This window comes from Pelophylax lessonae, assembly GCF_965119305.1.
Source record: "Pelophylax lessonae genome assembly, chromosome: 1".
NCBI lineage: Eukaryota > Metazoa > Chordata > Amphibia > Anura > Ranidae > Pelophylax > Pelophylax lessonae.
The window spans coordinates 231,147,816-231,175,567 of record NC_138768.1 but is presented as its reverse complement, the minus strand read 5'-3'; the positions used below and the strand labels follow the sequence as shown (position 1 = coordinate 231,175,567).

The 27,752-nt window shown below is 43.2% G+C and overlaps 1 protein-coding gene across 1 annotated transcript in view; it reads left to right on the top strand.

Moving 5' to 3' along the window:
* The window catches only part of LOC309544739 (uncharacterized protein), a 368,721-nt gene that overhangs the window by 213,322 nt on the left and 127,647 nt on the right, over positions 1 to 27,752 (top strand). Inside the window, exons 23-25 of the mRNA XM_082243716.1 lie at positions 4,548 to 4,603; positions 8,972 to 9,099; positions 12,792 to 12,972. Coding sequence (XP_082099842.1) covers positions 4,548 to 4,603; positions 8,972 to 9,099; positions 12,792 to 12,972 — 365 coding nt within the window. The remainder of the gene's footprint in view (positions 1 to 4,547; positions 4,604 to 8,971; positions 9,100 to 12,791; positions 12,973 to 27,752) is intronic.

Here is a 27,752-nt window from a genome sequence, read left to right as displayed (position 1 = left end):
AACACTGAGGGGCGCTGTTGCGTTGGGGGATTACAGAAAAAAAAAAAAGTTTTTTTCTTTTGCAAATTTTTGTTTGCTGGCAAGTGTCTTGGATTAACCATGGACCCTGCCACACATGTATCCCCACCTGATCCCCTCGAGGTGGCCGCAGGACCCTCCAGTGCCCCACTTATGATTGATGCATTTTCAGCGGTTCTGGAGTCTTTTGTATCCCGGGTGGAGGTGGCCTGTCAGGGACGGGGGGCAAGAAAGCGACCCCCGCCTACCCCTATTTCATCTGACACGTCAGATACGGATCCTGAGCTTGTCACTGCAGCTGCAGGTCCCTCTTCTGGGGCTGCTGTCTCGGGTACGGTCTCCTCAGACAGTGAGGAGGACGTTTCTGCCTCCGCCATAGCACAAGAAGTAGCGTTGGTGGATGCACTAGTGGTGTCTGTCCGGGAAACCTTAAGTCTTGAGGTTACACCGGCAGAGGTAGCTGATACTGAGATTCCTTTTGGTACTAGCAAGCCTACCAAAATGGCGAAGGTTTTTCCCTTGCCCAAATGTTTTGGTAATCTAATTAAAGAAGAATGGGGTCGTCTTCCGAAACGAACCCCTGCTATTTCCAAACGCATTGCTAGGCGCTATCCGTTTGAGGAATCTCTCCTTAAAAAATGGACGGTACCACCATTGATGGACTCACCGATTTCCAGACTAAATAAAGCCACTGTTATCCCGTTGGAGGACGCTCCGTCCTTTAGGGATCCGGTGGATCGTAAAGTGGAAGCGGAATCCCGCTCCATTTTTTCCCTGATAGGGTCAGCCTTTAGGCCAGTGATTGCCATTGGTTTAGTTTCACAAACCTTGACAGAACGGACCAAATTGTTACGCCGTGACCTAAAGGGGAGAAGTATCCCCCCGGCAGTATCAGATTTGCTGGAGCAGATAATACAAGGGCTACAGTTCATCTGTGACGCCGCCCTGGACGCCACTCCATTGTTGGGGCGTGCATCGGTTTCAGCAGTGGTCCTCAGACGCGTGTTGTGGTTAAAGTGCTGGTCGGCGGATCAGGGTTCCAAAAAAGCTTTGGCTAATCTCCCCTTTCAAGGGAATCGCCTGTTTGGGGCCACCTTGGATGAGATTATAAAGGATCTCACTGGGGGCAAGAGCACTTTTTTGCCACAGAGGGCTAAGGGTAAAGGACCTCGTAACAGACGAGGACCTTCCTTTTCCGCTCACAAAAAGTTTTTTCGTTCGGCTGGTGCGGGCGATAAGGTAAGACCAATACAGCCTGAAGGTGCGCCCCAACCCATCTCTGGGGTGGGGGGACGTCTTCACCGGTTTCCGGATCCATGGCTTTCCAGAATCCCGGACAAATGGGTTCGCGAGGTCATACGGTCGGGATACAAGATCGAGTTTCGATCACTTCCACCGGTGAGATTCTTCCCTTCCAATATTCGTCTATCCCCGGATCGCTTAAAAGCTTTGCGGGGGATAGTAATGGACTTGATGCAACAAGGAGTGGTAGTTCCCGTTCCTTGGACAGAACGTTTTCGGGGGTTCTATTCGAACCTGTTCACAATACCCAGGAAAGAGGGCAAGGTGCGTCCAATTCTGGACTTGAGAGCACTCAAGTGTTTTGTCCGGGTACAATAATTCAAGATAGAGTCCATCCGAATAGTGGTGGCCTCTCTGCACCAGGGGGATTTCCTGGCGTCCATAAACATCAAGGATGCCTATCTTCATATCCCCATCCTCGCAGGACATCAGCGTTTTCTTCGTTTTTTCCAAAGATCATCCCTGGTTCCCACCAGGAGACTGAACTATCTGGGCCTAACTTGGGATACATCCTCGGCAAGAGTGTTTCTTCTTGCGGAGAAACTCCAGAAGATTCAGTCAACGATTCGGATGTTGCTGTCCGTCAACTGGCCTTCCCTTCGGACTTGCATGAGGGTCCTGGGACTGATGGTGGCCTCCTTCGAGGCAGTACCGTTTGCCCAGTCTCATACCCGAATTCTCCAAAGGGAGATTCTTTTCAAATGGAATTGGAATCCCGATTCCCTGGACAATCGGATCCGGTTGAGCGAGCGGACCAGGGAGTCTCTGGTCTGGTGGCTTCGGTCTCCGATGCTCAGCCAGGGGAAGTCATTCCTTCCGATAGAATCCAGGTTACCGATAAATGTATTGGAACTGAGAGCGATCAGTCTTTGACTGATTTACTGGACCGTGCAGCTCCAGGGCAGCCCGGTTCGGATCCACTCGGACAATGCCACGACCGTGGCTTATGTCAATCACCAAGGGGGCACCAAGAGTGTCCTGGCGGCCATCGAAGTGGCCAGCAATCCTTGTTGGGCAGAACGGTTTGTTCCGGCTCTCCCCGCGGTATTCATTCCGGGGGTGGAAAATTGGCAGGCAGATTATCTCAGCCGTCAGATTCTGGATCAAGGGGAATGGTCTCTTCATCCAGAGGTATTTCACCAGCTGTGCCTTCATTGGGGCACCCCGGAGGTGGATCTGTTGGCATCTCGGCTCAACAAGAAGGTGCGGAGGTTTGTAGCCCGCTCCCGAGATCCTCTAGCGGACGCAGCAGACGCGCTGGTCGCCCCGTGGGGACAGTATCAGCTACTGTATGCCTTCCCTCTTCTCAAGTTGCTGCCGAAACTTCTTCGCAGGATAGAGGTGGAGGGAATTCCAGTTATCCTGGTAGCTCCGGACTGGCCTCGTCGGGCCTGGTACGCCGACCTGGTCAGGCTGGTCGCGGACGCTCCTTGGCGACTTCCTCTCAGGGAGGATCTGCTGGCTCAGGGACCGATCTTCCATCCTGCTTTACGATCGCTGGCTTTAACGGCCTGGCTATTGAGACCCAGGTGCTGAAGGACAAGGGATTGTCAACTTCAGTTATTCCTACTCTAAATAAAGGTGACCCGAATCTTGGCTTTTCTGCAACAGGGGGTTGAGCAGAAGCTGGCCTTGAGTACCATCAAGGGTCAGGTTTCAGCGTTAGCAATCTTATTTCAGAAGCCTTTGGCTACTCATTCCTTGGTGCGGAATTTCATCCAGGGAGTGCGACACCTGGCTCCGCCAGTGCGCGCGACTTTACCGCCCTGGGATCTTAATTTAGTGTTGTCGGTTCTTCAGAAACCTCCCTTTGAAAATATCAGGGAGATTCCCTTGCTTACTTTATCCCAGAAGGTGGCCTTCTTGGTGGCCATCACTTCTGCACTCAGGGTGTCAGAACTGGCCGCATTATCTTGTCGTTCCCCATATCTGGTGGTTCATAGGGATAAGGTGGTTCTTCGTCCGAATCCATCCTTCCTTCCTAAAGTGGTTTCAGAGTTTCATCTGAATGAAGATATTGTGTTACCTTCCCTGTGTCCTAAGCCCAGTCATCCTCGGGAGTTTGCATTACATTCCTTGGATGTGGTTCGGGCAATCAGGGTATACTTGAAAACTACGGACTCGTTTCGTAAGACGGATTCACTTTTTGTGATCACGGATGGCCCCAAAAAGGGGTTGCCTGCATCTGCCGCGACTATCTCATGATGGATCAGACAGACGGTGGTACAGGCTTATTCTATTAAGGGTCGGAATCCTCCGTTCCGTGTTAAGGCGCACTTCACTCGGGCGCTTAGTGCTTCCTGGGCCTTCCGCCATCAGGCGTCAGTGGTCCAGGTTTGCAAGGCGGCTACCTGGTCGTCGGTTCATACCTTTACAAAATTTAATAAAGTTGATGTGATGGCATCGTCGGATGCCTCTTTTGGCCGCAAGGTTCTGCAGGCCGCAATTTGAGGAGACCGTTGGTCTACCTCGAGGGTTTTTTTCTGTTGGGTTTTCAGTTGAGTCTCATCCTTGTGTCTGATGAGCCTTTAAAACTTCTAGTTGGCACCGGTCGGGCCTTCTAGATTGGATTTTGATTTCCGTTATCCCACCCCTCATTTGTGGCACTGCTTTGGGACGTCCCAATTTGATATTAATCAAGAGGACTACGTCTGTCAATGAGCGACAGAGAAAAATGGATTTTTGTAAAATCTTACCGTAAAATCCTTTTCTCTTAAGCTCATTGACAGACGCAGTACCCGCCCCTCTATTTTTGAGTTGGGTTGGGTTAAATTCTCTGACACTGCTTTGTGACATAACTGATATCCTGTAGCAGAGGGAGAGAGGATATACCCTCTGGGACTGCCCCTAAGGTGTGGCCAGAACGTTTTCTTCTGCCTAGTGTCCTACTCCTGTAGAGGGCAGTATAACCCAATTTGATATTAATCAAGAGGACTGCGTCTGTCAATGAGCTTAAGAGAAAAGGATTTTACGGTAAGATTTTACAAAAATCCATTTTTTTTTTGCACTCCAAAAGGGAGCCAGCAAGGGAGGTTCATTGTTGGAGTTTACATAAACTAAAAAATGTTTATTTTGGTTTCTCTGTTTGAGTGGCCAAAGTGAGCTGAGGTCACTTTGGCTGTGAAATTAATATCTTAGTAGCCAGGTTCCGTTCCTTTATTCACTTTATATTGTGTTTTGCATATTTTCACTGTATTGAAGAATTTTTACAATTTTCTTGAACTTAGGTGATGCCTCATTCAGCAGCCAGTACCAGGAGGAAAAGACATCCATGGAAAACCAGGTAAAAAAAATCATCAAAGGAGGCTCACAGTTTCTGGGTGGCAGTAAATACAGTTTTTAAACAGTTTGATAAATTTGAAGAAATATGTACTGCCAACTTACATACCCATCCATATACTCAGAATGCCTCTATCTGTATTCTGTTTATCTACAGCATGTATGCCAAACACAAGGCCCGTGGGCTGAATGTGGCCCTCCAGGCCTTGTCATGTGGCCCTCACACCCAGTTTTGCAGCTGGAATATGGCCGGAACTCCATACCATCACCTCCAGCTCTCACCCTCCGCTCCCACTCCCCGCTGTCACTTGTAAATACAGAAGCCTTCTGTGTTTGCAAGGAACAGCTTTGCCCTCAGCGGCTCCCAGATCTAACAGATTCCTTTATGCACTCATGCTGGGGCACAGCGGGGACAGATCCCTTGAATGTAAGAGAACAATCTCCCTGCAATTACACAGGTAGTAGAGCTGCCTACACAGGGAGGTACTAGAGCCGGGCCATCTGGGTGAAAAATGCGAGGAAGCTTCATGGTGTGGAGGTTGATGTTACAAACTTGGTGCACCCCTAAACCTTGTACTCCATACACAGCACACCCCTGAATGCTGCACTCTGTACATAACGCACCTCTGGGCCCTGCACTCTGTATGTAACACCCTCCTGAACCCTGCACTCTGTACGTAATGCCCTTCTTAACCCTGCATTCTGTTCATAGGCCACTCCTGAACCTTCAGCTGTACATAGCATAGTCCTAAACTCTGCACATAATGCACTCCTGAACCCTGCACACTGTACATAATGCCCTCCTGAACTCTGCACTCTGTAAATAGCGTAGTCCTGAACTCTGCACATAATGCACTCCTGAACTCTGCACTGTGTACATAGCACACCCCAGATACAACTGGTCCTTTAAAGGTTATCCTACTGCTGATGCGGCCCGCGATGAAATAGTTTGACACCTCTGATCTACATCTTCCTGAAGATCTGATGGGTTAATATAACATCCTACTAATTTAGTATAGCTTCCCCACCATGTATTGAAAAGGCTTAGAAGATTAACTTTTACTACAGTGGTTAAAGTTATATAAAGTGTATACAAGTGTACACCTTTCTGAACATGTTACACCCATGTTCAGCAACCTCCCCCTCCTTATTGTGTCATCAGATGGGGGTTCTTCTCCCCGCACTCGCTGTCACAAATTGAAAACCACGCAGCCATGCAGGGCTCAGCCCACATGGCTGTGTATCATTTCATCAGAGTTCTGTAAATGAATTAATTACAAGTACTGTCTTCCATTGGCGGCATACAGCTTGTAGTTCGCAAGGGCGTTTGTTTCGGGCATTTTATAGATAGGCATCGCCTATCCTCATCTTTAGTGGTTCCAAATAACTACTGCAGTAGGGAACAGACACAAAAAGATACACACCGCATCTTTCCAAAATCACTGTTCTGTTTTATTTGACGCAATTGAAGGCTTTTATACACATGATTACGTAGGTGTCATGTTATTATAATTATACTTTTATGGTAACAAGGGGCGTAACATAGGCAGGCTAATTCTAATCAGATATAATTTATAAAAGGCTAGCGCTCAGGATTAAAATAGCTCTTATAATACAATAAAGTGGGCTGCTGCTTAGTATAAGAAAGGGATGTGCCTTAAAAAGTGTAAAATATGAAATTACCCGCGCTGCTCCACAAAACAAATATATATATATATATATATATATATATATATATATATATATATATATATATATATATATATATATATATATATATATATAATACATACAGTGCTCGTGCTTAACTTAATGTGCACATTAAAAATTGCCAATCAATATACATAAATAATGAACGTGAATGAATAAAATAAATCAATAAATATAAACTGTTGTCTTAATCTTTCAATTAATGATGTGCTCAAAAAACATTGTGCCGTGACAGTCTTTGTGCAAAAATATAAGTTCAAAGTGCTGCGTGCTCATACAAAAAATGCTGGTGCTCTCTGTACACGAGTAGGTGCTCCCCTCTTGGTCCCCCACTCACCAGAAGCCAAATATTACAGCGCTTTCAGAATATCCTTTGAAGATAAATGCCTTATTGGGCGAGCCTTTCAACAGCTTTATAGGTGTATTGTAGATCACAACATCCAGGTGATGCTCAAAAAAGAAAGAGATGCTGGCATTGTGAAGTATGTAAACACTTTATTCGATGCACACAATACAGGTTACACTTACAATTTAGCAGAGGTTCAAACGCCTGAAAATCATCCCACGGGTCGCCACTTCAAATGCCTATACTCACTCCCCGTATCCCCGTTGCCGGAAGTAGGATGCAGACGGGCGTAGTATATATTCGGACGAATAGCTTGACGCGTTTCGCTCCTCACACAGAGCGTTATCAAAAGCAAATTCGTTCCGTATAGATACTGAACGAATTTGCTTTTGATAACGCTCTGTGAGGAGCGAAACGCGTCAAGCTATTCGTCCGAATATATACTACGCCCGTCTGCATCCTACTTCCGGCAACGGGGATACGGGGAGTGAGTATAGCCATTTGAAGTGGCGACCCGTGGGATGATTTTCAGGCGTTTGAACCTCTGCTAAATTGTAAGTGTAACCTGTATTGTGTGCATCGAATAAAGTGTTTACATACTTCACGATGCCAGCATCTCTTTCTTTTTTGAGCATCACCTGGATGTTGTGATCTACAATACACCTATAAAGCTGTTGAAAGGCTCGCCCAATAAGGCATTTATCTTCAAAGGATATTCTGAAAGCGCTGTAATATTTGGCTTCTGGTGAGTGGGGGACCAAGAGGGGAGCACCTACTCGTGTACAGAGAGCACCAGCATTTTTTGTATGAGCACGCAGCACTTTGAACTTATATTTTTGCACAAAGACTGTCACGGCACAATGTTTTTTGAGCACATCATTAATTGAAAGATTAAGACAACAGTTTATATTTATTGATTTATTTTATTCATTCACGTTCATTATTTATGTATATTGATTGGCAATTTTTAATGTGCACATTAAGTTAAGCACGAGCACTGTATGTATTATATATATATATATATATATATATATATATATATTTATTTGTTTTGTGGAGCAGCGCGGGTAATTTCATAATTCTAATCAGGACTCAAAGGAATGCAAGCATGTAATGAAAACATTATTAGTGCCGTGTGCACAATGAGTGTAGTGTGCAATACATAAAATAAATAGAGAAATTGGGTAAAATGTAAGGCGATATATTCCTACAGATATATCTCCTTAGATTTTACCTTTTTTTTTTTTTTTTAATGCACTGTTTCCCCTAACAAAGGATATTTAATGTGTGTTTTTCTATACCGTGTTCACTTTTCTCAATTTAACCTACATTTTACCATTCTGTTTGGATTCAAAAATAACTGTGATCACATTGTTAATCATTATATTATTAACCCCAAACATATTGTCATGATATACGTGTAGTCATATCATGGATGACTTTGCCAGATATCACTAATGTCTCATCCTAGTACATTCCTTTTATGAGAAAGAGAAAAGGGAGGTGGACAAAGGAGAAGATCATTTCTACACACAAGATGTAGAACTTAGAGTTGCAGCATTCACACAAATACACAATTATCTCTACAATTGCTTACATTTTCCCATTTGCACACAACACATGCATATCATTCTCTCACTTTCTTTTCACTTATTTCCCTGCTTAAGTTAGTTTTACCTTCCTAAAATCTGCTTTCCTTATTTTGTTCTGCTATCCTTGCATCCCATGTACTGTAATCTTGTACTTAATCTAGCTCCTATGATGAGATGGGCAGCCAAAATGCTCATCACATCTTCTCTACCTGACCATAAAGTATTTTGTTTGAGCCAGGGCAAAACATGTCATTCCTATACAGTTTGACTCTCATTTGTCTCTTTTGGCTTTTTGTCATGTTTTAGAATTTATTAGTTGTAGTGCCTGACCCTAAATTCATCACAACCTAACATCAAAACGTCCAAATATGTCTAGTGTTAATTTGTCTGTCACCCTTCATCCATCCTGCTCTTAGTCCCCGTGGACTTTTTGGTAACCCTGTTTACCCATTGTGGATCCCTGTCCAGTTTAACCTTTTATCTAGGGCTCAGTATAGGCAGAACTGCACCTTTTGGTTCATATATTTTCTAGCGCTCCTATTGCGCTGGGTATTTTAGGTTACACACATACAAAACAAAAAGCACTTTGCTCCATTTTATGAGCAAACCACATGGCACTAAACACATCAGTGGTTACAATAATATGACTAAATACTAAGAAAGTGACCCCTAACAAAACCTGTATATCCTCATTAACATTAAATATTTTTTGTTCACCTGCCAGATTGAATTTCTGAATTCTGTAATTATTGACCTTCAAAGAAAAAATGATGATTTGAAACTGAAGATTGATCAGATGGTTGAAGCATCACTTAATGGGAACAATGTAGAAGATCTGGACAACCATGACAGGTAATGGAAATAATTTTATGGAAATGTACTAATGTAAGTTCAGATGACACAGTTATAATCCTATAAGGTTTGCTTTAACGATCCTTTCTAGAACTTTGTCAACATCTTCAATTTACGGTCTTCCTGGCTCCGCCTACTTTTTCAAGTTGCTTTGGGCAATCTACCACACAGAAGGAAGGCTCTGTTTGCCTAGGCAAAATGGCTGCTGGAGTCACCTTAGCCATATTATAGATCAGGGCTCGACAAATCCCAGGTCACATTGGCGACTGGAAACAGAGTCCGGGCGCTTAGGATTTCAGCCGTCTGCTGTCAGGCATCAGGTCGCCACTTCGCTGATCCAAAGATTTGAAATCCCCACAGCTCCTATCCATACTTATCAGTGTATGGACAAAAGGCATTCTAATTGGTCAGCACCGTCACATGGACAGCGCTGACCAATCAGAACCGACTGCCTCTTCTCCACATTCAGCTCATCCATCGGATGCACTGTTCGATTTCTGCCACTGTCAGCCCTCCTCGTTGTGGTCACCTGGCACACATCTAACTGACATCGGGTAAGACTCTCAGGTCCGCGGCTGAGCGTTGTGTGTGAGGCGGGGGGAATGGTGCACCAGGCCTGGGCTCTGCACAAAATTTTATGTATCAGCTGCTCCCCATCCCACTGCTCTAGCCTGCCTATGTGTCACTGCTTCCTCAGCCCCTGGGGGGGGGGTTGGAGTGCAGACTGAGCACACCCTGCCGTGGCTGAGGGAAGGGCACCACCTACAAATGGTTGGGGGGTACAGTTTACCTTTAGTAGGCCAGTTGTGGGAGGGACCGGCACAGAACTACAAAGGAGGAGCTTGCGAATGATATCAAGGCAGTTAAGACCACAGTCACCAAACAAACCATTGGTAACACAATACACTCCCCTGGATTCAAATCCTGCAGCGCCCGTAAGGTCCCCCTCCTCAAGAAGGCACATTTCAGGCTAGTCTGAAGTTTGTCAATGAACATCTAAATGATTGGGAGAAAGTGCTTTGGTCAGATGAGACCAAAATTGAGCTCTTTGACATGAACTCAACTCGCCCTGTTTGGAAGAAGAAAAATCCTGACTATGACCACTATCCCTACAGTCCAGCACGGAGGTGGAAACCTTCTGCTTTGGGGGTTTTTTTCTGCTAAAGGTACAGCTCAAATATGCCACATTGAGGGGCCAATGGACGGGGCCATGTATTGTAAAATTTTGAATGAGAACCTTCTTCCCTCAGCCACAACACTGAAAATGGGTCATGGATGGGTCTTCCAGCATGACAATGACCCATAACATACTGCCAAGGCAACAAAGGAGTGGTTCAAGAAGAAGCCCATTATGGTCATGGCCTATCCAGTCTCCAGACCTTAATCGTATAGAAAATGAATGGCGGAAGCTGAAATTTCGAATTTCTAAGCAACAGCAAAGAAACCTTGGTAGATGTGTGCAAACTTGGTAACCTGAGATGTAACCAACTAAAAGAAACGTCTTACCTCTGTGCTTGCCAACAATGGTTTCTCCGCCAAGCCCTTTTTTTTTTTTTTGCTTGGGGATCAAATACTTATTTTACTCGCTGAACTGCAACTCAATTTATAACCTTTTTATCGTGTTTTTGCTGTTTTTTTGTTTGGTATTCTGTCTATCATTTAAAATACACCTATGATCAACATTATAGACCCTTCATTTCTTTGCCTGGTTGTGATCTGTGCATTTACCACATTAAATTGGTGTTTTAATCGAGCTTACACTATGCAGAGCATGTCTTTTTCTTTTTTATATTTCATAGTAAAGGTATGGCACTTGGTTCTAAATGATAGAAATGACATTACAGTACAGTAATAAAAATTATTGTAATGTAAATAAAATAAAAAGTAATTTTATAGCCCAGTGTGATAAATTCCCAACACCAAAGTCAATCCTACAAAGCAATTTTCAATAATCCTTCACCGCTTGTGCTCAAGTATGGATGTTCACTCACCATAGATGTTAAAACCCTTTTTTACAGGTAGGTCAAAAAGCACTTTTTGTTCTCAAAAGCAAAGATTCTTCCTGGGGTCTGCTACAAGGATTCCTCCAATTTTGATATCACTCATATGTACGATGACCAAACATAAGATGAATATAAAGTATCATAGTGCAGTAACTTTATTTTAAATTGGTTGGCAGTTTAAAATAGGTTTGTTACACTCACATTTATGGATGCCTGAAAGCTGGCACCAGCATATACAGTGTAGGGATGGGATGTCACCGCCGCAACCAGCATGGAGCCGACGTACGTTCCAAGCCTCGTTCTTTTGATCCCCAGCCTCGACGTGACATTACACAGGACCCGGAATGGACAGTCCCAAGTTTGCTTTTTCATAATACGCCAACAAAGTATATATGCACAGCGATCTAATACAACGCAGCAGTAGCATCGTTTGACATGTGGTTTTGAGGAAAGCTAGATATCTTTGATACACAAGCACTGGTTGACCACTCTCAATTAGGGGTCATATGATTCTGGTAAGCCTCCCTATTATGCACACTGAGGTGCTGTATGTTGTATCATTAAAAACTTTGGTATCCACATCTGTCATCTCCCTCAAGATCGAAGAATCACTGAATTCACAGTTTTTGGTTTCACATTTGAATTTTTTTTTTTTTTTCAGTTTGTAGTGACACATAATAGTTTGATATATTTGCATTACACTATTCTATTATACTTGCATTTTAATTTCTTAGTGCTTCACTATTGTTTTGTACTTTGTAGACTTTGTCCAACTTACCTTCTGAATGCACAGACATACTGTACAGTACTGTGCAATGGTTTTAGGCAGGTGGGGTAAAAATGATGTAAATTGAGGCTGTGTTCAGAAATAAGTGTTAATAGTTTATTTTTATCAGTTAACAAAATGGTAAGTAAATAAACAGAGAAAAACATCGAAATTAAATCAATATTTGGTGTGATCTACCTCTGCCTTAAAACAGTATCAAGTCTTCTAGGTACACTTGCACAGTTTTTAAAGGAACTCGGCAGGTAGGTTGTTCCAAACTTCTTGGAGAGCTAACCACAGATGTTCTGTGGTTGTAGGCTACCTCAAATCCTTCTGTCTCTTCACAATCGCATTCACAGAAGATCTGTGGTTTTTCAAAATGTTTGGAAAAACCTACCTGCCGAGTTCATTCAAAACTGTGCAAGTTTACCTAGCAGAATTGATGCTGGTTTGAAACCAAAGGTTAGTCACCCCAAATATTCATTTGATTTAGATTTTTCTTCTGTTCGCTCACTTTGCATTTTGTGAATTAATAAAAATAATCAATTTAAATCTACAATTTTGAAAGCTTTATTCACAGCTGCCGAAAACTTTTTTGCACAGTACTGTATGTATGTAATGTAGGATTACTTTGTGACAGAACTGCTGATAAAATTTATGGTTTCAAAGTATCCATAACCATCTAGAAAATAAGAATATATGTTTCCTGCAACTTATTCTGTATGCAGTTTTTCTATGTAAACTTCCATTTTCAGATAAAGGAAGTGTGAAGGTGACATCCGGTAATATTCTATGGTATAATTATGCAGGATAAATTGTGCACTGTTCTGGACACTTTTTTCAGTACCTTTTTAAACTGAGATTAAAAAATTGCGGTTGCTGAGTTTTTAATGCATAGTTTTTTTTATATTTTTTTATTCCAGCTTAAATGGCACGCAAGCCAAGAAGAAAGTGCCCCCTCGCCTTTTCTGCGATATTTGTGATTGTTTTGACCTGCATGATACAGAAGACTGCCCAACACAGACTCAGTTACCTGACTCTCCTCCTCATTCAAACTTCCATGGAAACAGGAAAGAAGAGAGGCCATACTGTGACATCTGTGAGGTGTTTGGCCACTGGACGAGCAGCTGCAATGATGATGAGACCTTCTAACGTCACAAGTCTTTAGTTATTGGTATTTTCCAACCTCACCAGCATTTCCTTTTTATTGGCTAAACTGGGACTGAACTTTTTAAAGAATCAAATCTGCATTTGCATCATTATACCATTTAAGGGCTTGCACACAGTGACCTGCGTTTGAAACCTCATGCAATGTTAGCCTTTATTTTAAGATTCACTATAAGTTAGTACGTGTATAATAATGCTCGGTTTCATATTTGCACTATAACATTTACATATTTACATTTAAAATGCCTTCAACATGTGACACTGGATGTAATTTACATATCAGGCTTTCATTTTCATTTTATTTTTCTCTCCTTGCGAACATCTAAAGTGATGACTAAATAGGACTAGTATTGGTATTGGGGATCACCACTGCTACAAATGCTTTTGATAATAATGGCCAAAGCCATAAAAATGAACAATAAAGAAAGACCGGATAGTTAACAGATTTGCCATAACACTATCAGTATTTATAGGAGTGGGATATGACCTAATTCTACAATTTTAAACAATATTACAGTACAGTGTTGAAACAAAACTAAAGTATTTACATTTTATTTTTCTGTGTTTTCCCTAGAAGGGTTTTAGTGGGCAGGGGTGAGGTTGGAATGATTTGAGCGTATCAACTCCTTTCTCTGTCAATTACAAAATCTTCTGCCATGCAGTTGCTTGGTTAAATTGTTCAGCTTTTGCTGCTAGTCAATTATAGACATATCTTTAAGACCTCTATAGATCAAATATTTGCATTGGCAGAAGGATCTGGAAGGCAAAGTATGGTAGAGAGGCAAAGGAAACCTAATCAGGAATCATCTTTATTCTCTCTGCACTGTTTTCCATGCATATCTGTCCCATGTAAGGGATCACGCCTTATGCTAGCACTTGTATGTATGCTTAGTTTTACTTATGTTGGATCTGAAAGCAAACCATTTTACTTGTGACCGAAATCATCCTTGCAGTTCAGACTTGCTGTATGTTACATAAGGCAAAGTTACCATCAGTAAAAACCGTAATCGGATACAGAAAATTGATTTCTACCCTGCCCCTCTTCACCTCTCGAGCCTCCTTAATAATCACTAAAAGTATTATCCTAATGCATTTTTACATATTATGCAGTGCTTTAGCTACCCAAGTGTATGACCGATTTACTTTAACCACACTGGAATTTGTTCCTGCATTGGCATAATGTGTTTTTTTATTTTTATATCTAGAGATTTGCCTCTAGAGGGCAACCTGCATCTCACTGCAATTGCTCAGCCGCTGTGCTTGTTGAGATGAGCTATAAGCCACATAGGAAATGCATTCATTTCTGCTGTTAGGCAGACTCGCATACTTGCATTGTGAGAAGGCGCAGTAATGCACAGCCATTGTGTAGCAAAGCAGGAAACTGAGCCTGTGTATGTGATGAGAAAATATGGCTTGTATATCATTACAAACTATACTTGGAAGCAAACATACTTTTGATTATATTTAACAAAAAAAAAACCTTTTGCATGCATACATAAAAAGCATTAAAATGCTTATGCTTGTTGGATACCTTTTGCTTTTTTTCAAACTGTAATGAACAGTTATTAAAATAACCTCAGCTGCTGATTCTTTTCAGTTTGGTAAATGAGATGGCAATATAAACACAAGCTATCTGCATGATTCAGAATGGAATATGTATCACCCTGCCTCGGCTGCTGCAGGAGGCTACTGCTTTTCAGCCCACCCTTGCAAATCATATATAGGAACCAGGGACATCATCTGTTTCAAACTAAGCAGCACTTTAAAAAGATTTGAAGCCCCTTCAATTCTGCATTCCAAACGCCAATGGGAATTACAGGGCAGAAGAGATTGGCAAACAAGTCAGTCTAAAACCTCAAGTACAAATCCGTTTGTGCCTCTGATACTCTCTCACAACCAATTTGCGATGTCATGCAAAAATTTTATTCAAGAAAGAGGATTATCATTTTTAAAGGGGAACTGGGTTTTATAAACCAAGAATTCTTTAAAACGATCATTTGGTTTTTGTCTTTTGCTTTTTCTCAAATTCATCTTTCCTCATATCAAACCAATGGTGTACTTGTCACCTTATGCTATTACTGTACAAAATTTGTTTATAGAGTAAGTTAATAATTAGACAAGAAAATTTTGAATATGTATATGAACTGACTGTTGAAATATGAAATGTATAGTGGATGTAAGAATGGATGAATGTAAATATACATATTCTATCCAAATAAAAGGTTCAAACATAATAAAACAAATCTTTTTATTAATTTGATGTAATAATATCTAGTACATATTTATTGTTCTTGTAAAATGTATGTTCTTAAGTGGGTTTCTTATATTGAGAATAATGTACCTGGCTTTCTATGGACAACTTTGTAAACGGCTTTTTAAGCTGTATTAACATAACTGGTTTGTGGATGTTTCAGGGCAATGTAATCAAGATATGGTACGTCAGAAGAAAAATAAAGCTGATATTGAAAAAACATTTACAGTTGTAGTGCTTTAGTAGGTTTCCCTGACACAGGACATGGCTCTATCGGAGTTATTACATATTGGTGAATTTCCATTCCTTGTTATATGTGGAGTACATACTTTATACAGCATCAGGCTCATTCCTTGTTAAATATGCAGTACTTACAACCATTATAGAGAACATCTAATCTGAGTACTGTTCAACAACCTGACAAACAAAGCTCATGCTTAGGAGTGTATTTGGAATAGCAGGAGAGGTCTAGGTCTAGGCATTGTTGGCCTGGGTTTCAAGCACAAACTATCTCTTCTTAGCCCCCTTGATTTCTTGACATTCAGTCACACCCCATCTCAGAGCCACAAAGGAGGTTGAAACTGGAAGACTTCCCTTGCCAAAAGCTGTGGTTGCAGGTCTAAACAGTAAGCCAGTATCTATATACAGTGCCTTGAAAAAGTATTCATACCCCTTGACATTTTGTCATGTTACAACCAAAAACGTAAATGTATTTAATTGGGTTTTTATGAGATTGACCAACACAAAGTGGCACATAATTATGAAGTGGAAGGAAAATTATAAATTATTTTCAAAATGTTTTACAAATATGTGAAAAGTGTGGCATGCATTTGTATTCAGCCCCCCCTGAGTCAATACTTTGCAGAACCACCTTTCTCTGCAATTACAATTGCAAGTCTTTTTGGGTATGTCTCTACCAGTTTTGCACATCCTAGAGAGTGACATTTTTGCACATTCTCCTTTGCAAAATAGCTCAAGCTCGAGAGCGTCTGTGAACCGCAATTTTCAAGTCTTGCCACAGATTCTCAATTGGATTTAGGTCTGGACTTGGACTGGGCCATTCTAACACATGAATATGCTTTGATCTAAACCATGGGTGTCCAACCTTTTGGCTTCTCTGGGCCACATTGAGTGTAGAGAAATTTTCTCGGGCCGCATATAAAATATATACTATAGTTAAGGTATACAGTAAACCCCCCTCCATTGCGGGGGTTACGTTCCGGACCCAGCCGCGAAAAGTGAAATTCCGCGAAATAGAAAAACCCTATTAAAATGCATTGTAGGCATGATTTTTTTACTGTCACTGTACGTGTAGAAGCATTTTAAGGTCTTTAAACACACTTTTAAAACAATAGAAACTCATTTAAACACATAAAAGATACTTGGAGACAGAGCAAGAGCTATGAAAAACACAAAAATCTTTCATTTTTAATGATTTATATAGTAAAATAACATTACAAAAAAAACCGCGAATTACCGGGACCGCAAATACTGAACCGCGATGTAGCGGGGGATTACTGTATACAGTAAGTAATAAAATGCCGCCGCGTCCTTCCCGTGCTGCCGTGCCTAAACCCCCCCCCCCCAGCACTAATTTATCACAACTAGTGGATGATACCCTCCAAGGCTGCCTCTGTGTCCGTGCCCCCGACTTGACTTCCTTCCTACCCAGCAAAAGAAAAAAAAATTGTCAGGGGGCAGTGGGCCGCATTGCCTGCGGTTCCGGGCCGCATACGGCCCCCGGGCCACAGATTGGACATGCCTGATCTAAACCATTCCATTGTAGCTCTGGTTGTAGGTTTAGGGTCGTTGTCCTGTTGGAAGGTGAACCTCTGCCCCAGTCTCAAGTCTTTTTCAGACTCTAAGGTTTTCTTCTAAGATAGCCCTGTATTTGGCTCCGTCTTCCCATCAACTCTGACCAGCTTCCCTGTCCCTGCTGAAGAAAAGCATCCCCACAACATGATTCTGCCACCACATTTCACAATGAAGGTGTGTTCAGGTTGATGTGCAGTGTTTGTTTTCCATCAAAGATAGCACTTTTCTTTAAGGCCAAAAAGTTCAATTTTTGTCTCATCTGACCAGAGCACCTTCTTCCACATGTTTCTGTGTCTCCCACTTGGCTTCCCCCAAGGTGCAAATCTGACTTTTTATGACTGTCTTTCAACAATGGCTTTGTGTTTGCCACTCTTCCATAAAGGCCAGATTTGAGGAGTGCATGACTAATAGTTGTCCTGTGGACAGATTCTCCCACCTGAGTAGTTGATCTCTGCAGCTCCTCCAGAGTTACCATGGGTCTCTTGGCTGCTTCTCTGATTAATGCTCTCCTTGCCTGGCCTGTCAGTTTAGGTGGGCGGCCATGTCTTGGTAAGTTTGCAGTTGTGCCATACTCTTATTTTAGTTAGGGGTATCAGAGTAAAGGAGGCTGAATACAGATGCACGCCACATTTTTTAGATATTCATTTGTAAAAAATGTTGAATACCATTTATCATTTTCCTTCCACTTTACAATTGTGTGCCACATTGTTTTGGTCTATAACCTAAAATCCCAATAAAATACATTTACGTTTTTGGTTGTAACATGACAAAATGTGGAAAATTTTAAGAGGTATGAATACTTTTTCAAGGCATTGTAATGCCCAGCAGATGTAACTGACTGTAGATCCTGCTCTGATTGATGTCTAAATTTCATTGCATCTTATTTTTACTGGGTCAGCTAGCATATGTCCCCATAACTAGTATAAATCATCTATAAAAAATTGGTTGTTCTGGGACAGACTAGTAAATTACAATTATCTGCACCCTTTAATTTGCCAGTTATAAGGGGTCGTGTGATCTATAAATATCTAAACCTTTTGCAATTTACATGCCACAGTTGAGAGTCTTGGTGTATGACATAACACTGGTTAGATAATTAACTGTAGGCTAATTTTTTTACATCTGTATGATGTTGACATACTCAACATGGCTGTTGCATATAAATTAAATTCTAATAATCAATTCTATACATTCTTGTGTAGAGAACAATGAACCATTCATATCACTCTCTAGCCCAGAGGAGTTGAATAATAATAATACTGTTATGGGACATAGTGCTAATGAGTGGATGGTACATACTGTGTGTATATATGTCTGTGTGTGTGTATATGTATGTGTATATATATATATATATATATATATATATATATATATATATATATATAATGGATTGAAAAGCACAGAATTCATCAGGAAAGAATGACACATTTCACAAAATGAGGTTGAAGGATTGTAAGAGGTGCATGAAGGTCAGCCAGCCCCCAGTCTGATGTACTCACCCTCCAGTCTGTCACCAACCAAATAAAACCTGTCTCTTGGTACAAAGAACAGGGGTTTAGTTGACACACATTTGCAAACGCATGTGAAAGCTGCAGAGCCACTTCACGGCACCCTGTTATATCTGCAGTCCTACACTCTTAATTTAGTGTCCTCACACTGGAGGCACATGGCCGCTAATGGGTGGATGGGGGAACAGGTGAGAGGGAGACAGCCCAACCTCCCCCAACCCATCCCCATCCACAACTGGCTGTTGTCTCAAAGACTCAAATAATTCGGTTTATAACCATGGTGCAAACTGGAAAAGACCAGCTGAAAAGCATTACACCTCCATCCCCTTGGTGGATGCAGCATATAGATAGGAAGGGATTTTATGTATGGGGCATGGCCTGTAAAGCACACTGCCTTTGAAATCCCTAATTTCCTTTTGGGACTTTGTGAGACAAGCAGGTCATGCTATTGGTCTCCATCCTTGTATACGGAAAACACTAAGGTCAAATCAAAACTGCATCCACCAAAAACGCACGAAAAACGTTTTTTGGGTCGTGCGTTTTTGGTGGATGCAGTTTTGATTTGACCTTAGTGTTTTCCGTATACAAGGATGGAGACCAATAGCATGACCTGCTTGTCTCACATAAAGTCCCAAAAGGAAATTAGGGATTTCAAAGGCAGTGTGCTTTACAGGCCATGCCCCATACATAAAATCCCTTCCTATCTATATGCTGCATCCACCAAGGGGATGGAGGTGTAATGCTTTTCAGCTGGTCTTTTCCAGTTTGCACCATGGTTATAAACCTAATTAGTTGAGTCTTTGAGACAACAGCCAGTTGTGGATGGGGATGGGTTGGGGGAGGTTGCCCTGTGCCGTTACCGTCGGCTCCCACGCGCATGCGCGGGAGTGACGTCATCACGGCTCCAGCCAATCAAATTGCTGGATGCTGCAAACCCGGAAGAAGGGCGACAGAACATGTCGCCCATGGACAGGTAAGCGGTCGGCACTGTGGGGGCTTCGTTCTTAGGCAAGTATTTCATAATGAGCTAGTATGCGATGATTACTGTAGTAATGTCACTGGTCCCCCCAAAACTGTAAAAAAATGTCAGTCAGGGGTCCGATCTGTCCGCTGCAATGTCGCAGTGCCGCAAAAAATCGCAAATCGCCACCATTACTAGTAGAAAAAAATAAATAAAAATGACCTAAATCTTTCCCGTAGTTAGTAGACACGATAACTTTTGCGCAAACCAATCAAAATACGCTTATTGCAATTTTTTCTTTTTTTTTTTAACCAAAAATATGTAGCAGAAAACAAATTGGCCTACACTGTTAAATTTAGATTTTTACATTTTTTTTTTTTTTTTTTTTTGGGAATGTCGTATAGCAGAAAGTGAAAAATATTGTTTATCTTACCCCCACTGACAGACGCAGCCTCTTCCAAGTTTCATCACTATTGGGTAATGGCGCCCTCTGCAGGAGGAGTGAAACTTCATTAAAAAAGCTTTAACTAGACACACCTTTAGGGGCTGTCCTTCCAGACATTACCCTCACATTTAGAGCTTTCTAATCAGTTTCTTGCTGCCTAGCTCATGAGTAGGACCTAGGATACCCTGCTGGGACTCCGGTCTCAGTTTTTGTTTTTTCTTTAAAAAAATGTTTATTTTATTTTCTTCACTCTCTATCGCTAGCTAATCAGGGGGATCCTCCTGAAGAACTACAAGCAACAGCCGGGCTGGGCTTCGCACTGGATAATCTAGATCCTTATGGTACCCCAGCCTGGCCTACGAGCGTTCGCAGATTGTGGTCCGCCCAGGCCTCGCCACGACGGTGCCCCGACAGATGGGGATGAGCCTGTGGAGAACCTCTTCGCTGGGACGCATCAACCTGGAACGCCCTGAGTTGCAGCTTCTCCTCTTGGCTGACAGCACCCTAACTCAGGGTGGGAGGCGAGGTGTATCGGAGCGGTGCCCGCGGTCCGTGGTATGGTGAGTGATGCTACCCCGTGTCCCTGGGACAGTATTCTGGGGGGGTGATGTGGGCCCACTCCTGGCGATGTCAGAGCTGTGGTCCCCCCTGGCCGGTCTGGATGGATCCTGCCTCCCTGCCCCTTATGGGGGCGCTCTAGTGGCATCCACTGCGTGGGGGGGTGTAGGGCTCCTACCTTGTCCTGGGGGGCTTCCTGTAGTGTATTCCCACGGTGGCCAGGGCTCCTGACTGTTGGTGCCGTTTTCGGCCGCCATTTTGGGTGAGGGCAAGCCTGGCTGCATCAGTGTAAGGGCAGTAGCCATTTTTTTTAATTGGCGTGCTTTTGGCGCCATTTTCTGCGCCATCTTGGATGTGGGCAGCCGCATTGTGAGGGCGGCGGCCTTTTTACCTGTGTTTTCCCCTATTCTTTCTATTGGCATCCATGTTTGTGTAGATCAGGGTGCTGTTCGGCCTCTAGTGGTTTTGGCCTCTTCCTCCAGCCATCTTTCACTTGCTGCAGAAGAAGCATGGAGAGCGGTTTGTCTTCTCTCAGGCACTATAAGGGGTTTTTGTGGTCTTTTTGGGCATTTTTTCCTTTAGACAAATTGCTTTATCAGTTTATCTGGTTATATATAAGGGGAACTCCAGCAGCAGCGCAGGATCGCAGTGCGGACCACAATCGACGATTTAAAGGGCCAGCGCTCCTTTTTTTGTATTTTGCCAAAATCCTAGCATGACAATTTCTCCACTGATCTTGTTTGTGCATCCGGGACAATCCAGATCACCTTCCCTAGCTTCTTTATCTGCAGCCATTGAAACTTTGGCGTCCAAAGTTGATCTTATAATGTCACAAGGTAATGTTCAAAAACAAACTGATAAGAAGTGATGCGCCAGATACAAATAAATACACAATAGTGATGTGAATATAAAGCAATACTAATGCATAATTAGTGACAAGTGCTATACAATCCACAAAAAAAATATACTGATAAATGTCCATAAAATAGTGTAATATATCCAAGGTGTACAAAGAAATCCAGTAAAACACCACAATGTGTGAATCCCTTCACCGAGTGAAATGGTCTCTCACCTCAGCTCAAGACCCACAGCGGGTCAGCAACAGCATTAATCGAACCAGGGGGGCTCTCTCCAGCCTCTCACCTCCGGATTGTAAATAAGGCATATTCAGGGGGACAAATAAAGAACAAATCTGTGCTCTTTGTATGAATTCCAACAATTTTATTAGTGTATAGTAGATGTAATCACATTAGGAGGCACTCAGCAGTGCTTGCTTGTATGGCAGAGTAACAGGAAGAAGCGCGGCGTCGGGTACGCAGGCTCCGCCCCCTATACACGTTACGTCGGAGCGTCAGCAGCGTTGACTTCTTCGGTAGGGGTGGAGTCTGCATATTGAGCCTTGCATTATAAAGGCCAAGCCTGCTCGAAGACCGGAACCTGTGACGTGGCCCTGGACGAGGCTCCCCTGGTCGCAAGATTGTCTGCGGTGGGGATTGCACTTCACCACATGGTGTGGCTGAAGAGCTGGTCGGCAGACCATGCCTCTAAAAAGACCGTGTCTGATATCCCCTATTTGGGGGGAATGCCTTTTTTGGGGACTCCTTGGATTAGACTGTCAAGAGTACCCTCCTGCCCCAATCCGCAAAAGGGTAAATCGCCCCGCACACGGCGGGGTCCTTCCTTCATGGCTCATCAGGGGCATTTTTGTGCCTCAGGGGCACAGAAAAACTGAAAATCCTTCAAGGCCTCTAGCGGTAACAAGAAGCCCTGGTCTGGGAAGCCCAAGGCCGGTCAGTCTGGTGCTGCGCCCAGTCTTCTTCCGCATGAAGGGAGGCCCTTACACATTTCAGGGGTGGAGGGACGTTTGCGTTACTTTCAGGAACCCTGGTTGTCCTTAATTCAGGACAAATGGGTTCACGAACTGATTCGCTCAGGGTACAACATAGAATTTCGATCTCGCCCCGCAGACAGGTTCTTTCCATCAAATCTCCATCTGTCTCCCGATCGCCTGACGGCTCTCAAGGGGGCAGTGCAAGTTCTTCTTTCTCATGGCGTTATTGTCCCGGTTCCAAAGCGGGAGAGATTTTGCGGGTTTTATTCAAACTTGTTCACAGTGCCCAGGAAGGAGGGCAAGGTTCATCCGATTCTGGACCTCATGTCACTGAACCACTTTGTGCGGGTGCAGAAGCTCCAGAATGAATCCATCCGCTCGGTGGTGGGGTCTTTAAATCGAGGGGTTTTTCTGGCCTCCTATTGATTTTAAAGGATGCATATCTGCACATCCCTATCTACGAGAGTCATCAGCGGTATCTCTGCTTCGCAGTGGCAGAGGAGCACTTTCAATTTGTGGCATTATCCTTTGGTCTAGCTTCGGCTCCCAGAGTCTGAAATTCACCAAGGTTTTGGCCCCAGTGCTGGCTCTGCTGCGCAAGAAGGGGATTGCGGTCCTCAGTTATTTGGACGATCTCTTGTTGAGGGCGAGCTCATGTGCCACTCTGTCGGGCGATCTGACAGTCATGGTTCAGACGTTCCAGAAGTTCGGGTGGACCATCAACTTCCAGAAGTCGGCACTGACTCGGTCAGTACGTCTGCAATATCTGGGAATGGTCTTGGACTCCGCTCAAGCGAAGGCTTTTCTCCCGGAGGAAAAACTTCAGACTTTGCAGCGCGAGATCAGGTCCCTCAGGGATAACGATCTCTCCTCCCTGCGGACCTGCATGAGGTCCCTGGGGCTGATGGTTTCAGCTTTCGAGGTGATCCCGTTTGCCCAGTTTCATACAAGGACTCTGCAAGCAGAGATCCTTAAGAAAAGAAAATCCGCGCTTAGGATAAAATATTTTGGCTGCAGCCTACCTTCTGAATATAACCCTAAGGTAGGGGGTATATAGAGTATATTTATGTAAAAAGAAAAAAAGTGCGCTGGTCTGTGATAAAGCTGCTACCAGATAGTAATGAATAAATGATGTATAAGGTGAATGGTGCGCTAAATCCAAGTGAATATGAACAATTCAATGTGCATAAATTATATACTTAAAAGTATAAAAAGTATAAATACAGATTTGAATTGATTTTGGAATATTACAATGATCAGCACTTACTTTATAGCCGTCCGGTAAGGAGGAAATTCACCAGGTGGAGGGATTTCAAAGTCACCTTTTGAATTTAGCACCATCTGGCAACATTTGTGATCACTTGAACATTTATTTAGAAGTTGCATCACGTTGTGTTTGGGACTTTTATGTTCTAGTTCACTACCAATTTGTGTATTTGATTTATGCACATCTGTATTTATACTTTTTAGACTTTTAAGTATATAATTTATGCACATTGAATTGTTCATATTCACTTGGATTTAGCGCACCATTCACCTTATACATCATATAGAGTATATTGAGCTAGAGAGTGAAGGTGTATGGCGCTGCCAGAGAATCAATAAATCAAATGGGTATCCCACAACTTTGATAAGCAATAATTAAATGGTCTTTCAAATAACGGGATGTGTAGTGTCCTAAAAATGCACAGAAAGGTGTCCCAATATGCATAAATAAAGATAAATTGAAATACACACTATAAATGACTCAATAGATAACTAAATTAAAAAATATTAAATGAATGTACCATTATAAATCCGTTAATGCAAATGACACAATAAATGATAAAAATGATAGTGAATCAATAAATATTCAATAAGTGAACAAAACCAATAATCAAGTATGCAATACAATGGATAAACTATAATAAAGTGACTGAATGTGTATACGAATGTTAAGATATCAAAGTGACCAGTGCAAAGTGCAAGTGTCACTAAATAATCAAAAAAGTGACACAATGTGCATCCATAAGTGTATAGTGATTAATCACTGTGAAAAAGACTCAACATAAAAATATAAAATATGTAGTTTAATATGCAGTTGATTAAATAAACACAGATGTCCGGTGAATATACGATTAATAAATTAAAGTGACTGGTGCAAAGGTGACCAAGTGCACAATAAACCAGAGTTCTTATTAGTGCAGAATTATATTCTGATTATTGAAGTCCCACAATGTGGATCTTGAGGTAATCCAAAGGTGACTTGTGCAGGTGAGGAATTAAAGGTGCTCCCCACTCTGTAAAGACCGCACTCACCAGAAATGGATACCCCTACAGGGGTAATGGGCTTGTTAATGATTAAGGTATTACTTCCATCAGGTCAGGAACATCAATATGGGTAAATCAAGGTATCCGATTATATCCTGCCCCACAGATGTGGGTTAATGCTTTCCAATATGTTCAATTCTCTCAAACAGCATCAGTAGGGAATGGGTTAATTGGGGATCCAAACCGTATAGAGCAGTGGTCCTCAACTCCGGTCCTCGGGGCCCACTAACAGGCCAGATTTTAAGTATTACCTTGGGGAGATGCAGACTAGAATACTGCAATCACTGAGCAGCAAATGAGATCACCTGTGATGTAATTTAGTTATCTTGCAAACCTGGCCTGTTAGTGGGCCCCGAGGACCGGAGTTGAGGACCACTGGTATAGAGGAAGGAAAGGGCTCGTATAGTGAAGTATTATTATAAATAAAGCATTTATTGTAGATAAGACATATACTCACAATACAGCAGTAAAAGGCAAGCGTGAAGTAATGGTAGCAAAAGCTTTTTCGCCCAATTCGGGTTCAAACCGACAATGCCACGGCTGTGGCTTACATCAATCACAAAGGGGGCACCAGGAGTGCCCGGGCAGCCAAGGAAGTGGCCAAGATTCTGTCTTGGGCCGAGGCGCACATTCCAGCAATCTCTGCTGTTCACATTCCTGGAGTGGAGAACTGGCAGGCGGACTACCTGAGTCATCAGTCCTTGGATCAGGGGGAATGATCCCTGCATCAGGAGGTGTTTCAGCTCCTGTGTGCCTGGTGGGGGGACTCCGGACGTGGATCTGTTTGCGTCTCGTCTCAACAAAAAGGTGGAAAGGTTGGTGGCCAGAGCTCGAAATCCTCTGGCAGACGCTGCGGACGCGTTGGTGTTGCCTTGGCACCAGTATCAGCTGATTTATGCCTTTCCCCCCCAATTCAACTGTTGTCCAGGTTCCTCCCCAGGTTAGCATTGGAACAGGTACAAGTGATTCTGGTGGCCCCAGACTGGCCTCGTCGATCTTGGTATGCAGACCTCATCAAGATGGTTGTCGAGCCTCCCTGGCGGCTACCTCTGAGGGAAGATCTGCTGTCTCAAGGGCCGATCTTCCAACCTGCTTTACGGTCTCTGGCTTTAACGGCATGGCGGTTGAAGGCAAGGTGTTGAGAGACAGAGGTCTCGCTGATGCTGTTATTCCTACCTTGCTGAGGGCTCGGAAGGCTACTTCCATGATGATTTATCATCGTACCTGGAAGGCCTACATTGCCTGGTGTGAGTCCCAAGGGTTGCATCCTTGCTCCTTTTCGGCTGCGAGGGTCTGAACTTTCTTGCAGAAAGGTGTGGAACAGCGTTTGGCATTGGGCATGATTAAAGGTCAGGTGTCAGCCTTGGCCAATTTCTTCCAGTGTCCCTTGGCGACTAATTCCCTGATTTACACCTTTATTCAAGGGGTGCGTCATCTGGCTTACCCCGGAGATTTAAAAATGGTTTTGTCCGTTTTGCAACGACCTCCTTTTGAAAACATCAGAGAATTACCTCTGCCTGTGTTGTCCCAGGAAGTTGCTTTTCTGGTGGCTATCACCTCTGCTCGCAGAGTGTCTGAATCGGCGGCTTTGTCCTGCCGTTCGCCTTATCTGGTCGTTCATAGGGATAAGGTTGTTCTGCGACCCAACCAGTCTTTTCTCCCTAAGGTGGTGTCTGCCTTCCACCTCAATAAAGATCTTGTTTTGCCTTCGCTTTATGTGAAGCCCAAGCATCCCAAGGAATTTGTCTTGCAGTCGTTGGATGTGGTTCGGGCAATCAGGGTTTACCTGTCGGCCACGGAATCCTTTAGGAAGTCTGATTCCATGTTTGTCCTTCCCGAGGGACCTCGGAAGGGTTCGGCTGTGTCCGCTACAACCATTTCTAAATGGATCAGACTATTGTTAGGGCCTATTCACTGCCATCAGTAGTGTCAGGGGTGCACCTATCACCCATCAATCAGCCATCAGTGACCATCACCTGTCACTCATCAGACACCCATCAGTGACCGTCACCTGTCACCCGTTACCCGTCACACAGCCACCATCAGCACCATGTCCAAAAAAGTGTACAGCAGTGAGGAGACATTTCAGATCCTCTCCATGACTAATGAGAACAGCGGGGAGTTCTCATCAGATTCCTATTCCGAATCCAATTCTGAATTTGAACCAATTAATAGCAGTGGATCGGTGACAGAATTGGAGGAAGAATGGGTCCCTACTAAAAGGGCAAGGTGCTCTTGAAACCAGGCAGCCGCCAGCAATAGACCCCAGGATCAAATGCCTTGGCCCAGTACCGGCACTGCCACCAGCGATAGACCCTAGGATCAGCACTGCAGTATCGCCCCCAAGCCCGCCAGCACAGGAATTTCAAATTCCCCAACTACAAGCACTGAAGTGTCACATCCCTCAGTGTACATGTAAATAGGAGGGACAATATTAACAATGGAGCTAAGGAGGAGGTAGAATCCCTATGGGTAGAACTTCAAAGGGAAGGCACTATGGGGAAAGTAATTTTGGGCGTATGCTATAGGCCCCCCAAACGAAAGGGAGGCAGACCTCCTTTCACAGATTGGATTGGCGGCAAGGATGGGAAATGTAAATATAATGGGGGGCTTTAATTATCCAGATATAGACTGGGCAGAAGGAACTGCGTATTCATCCAAGGCTCGGCAGTTCCTAAATGTTTTGCAGGATAATTTCATGGGTCAGGTGGTGAACGCACCGACAAGAAACAATGCGGTACTAGACCTACTGATTACCAATAATATGGACCTGATCATGGATATAGAAATATGGGGCAACTTGGGAAACAGTGAACATAGGTCAATTAGTTTCAGTATTAATCATAGTAATAGGAAACACAAGGGTAATATAAGGACACTGAATTTCAAAAGAGCCAACTTCCCAAAACTGCACTCTTTGCTAGAAAATAACAAATGGGATAGAACCCTAGGAGCAAAGAACACGGAGGAAAAATGGGAGTGCTTCAAGAACATACTAAACAAAGGGATTTTAAAAAATTTAAAAGAGCAAAAACAAA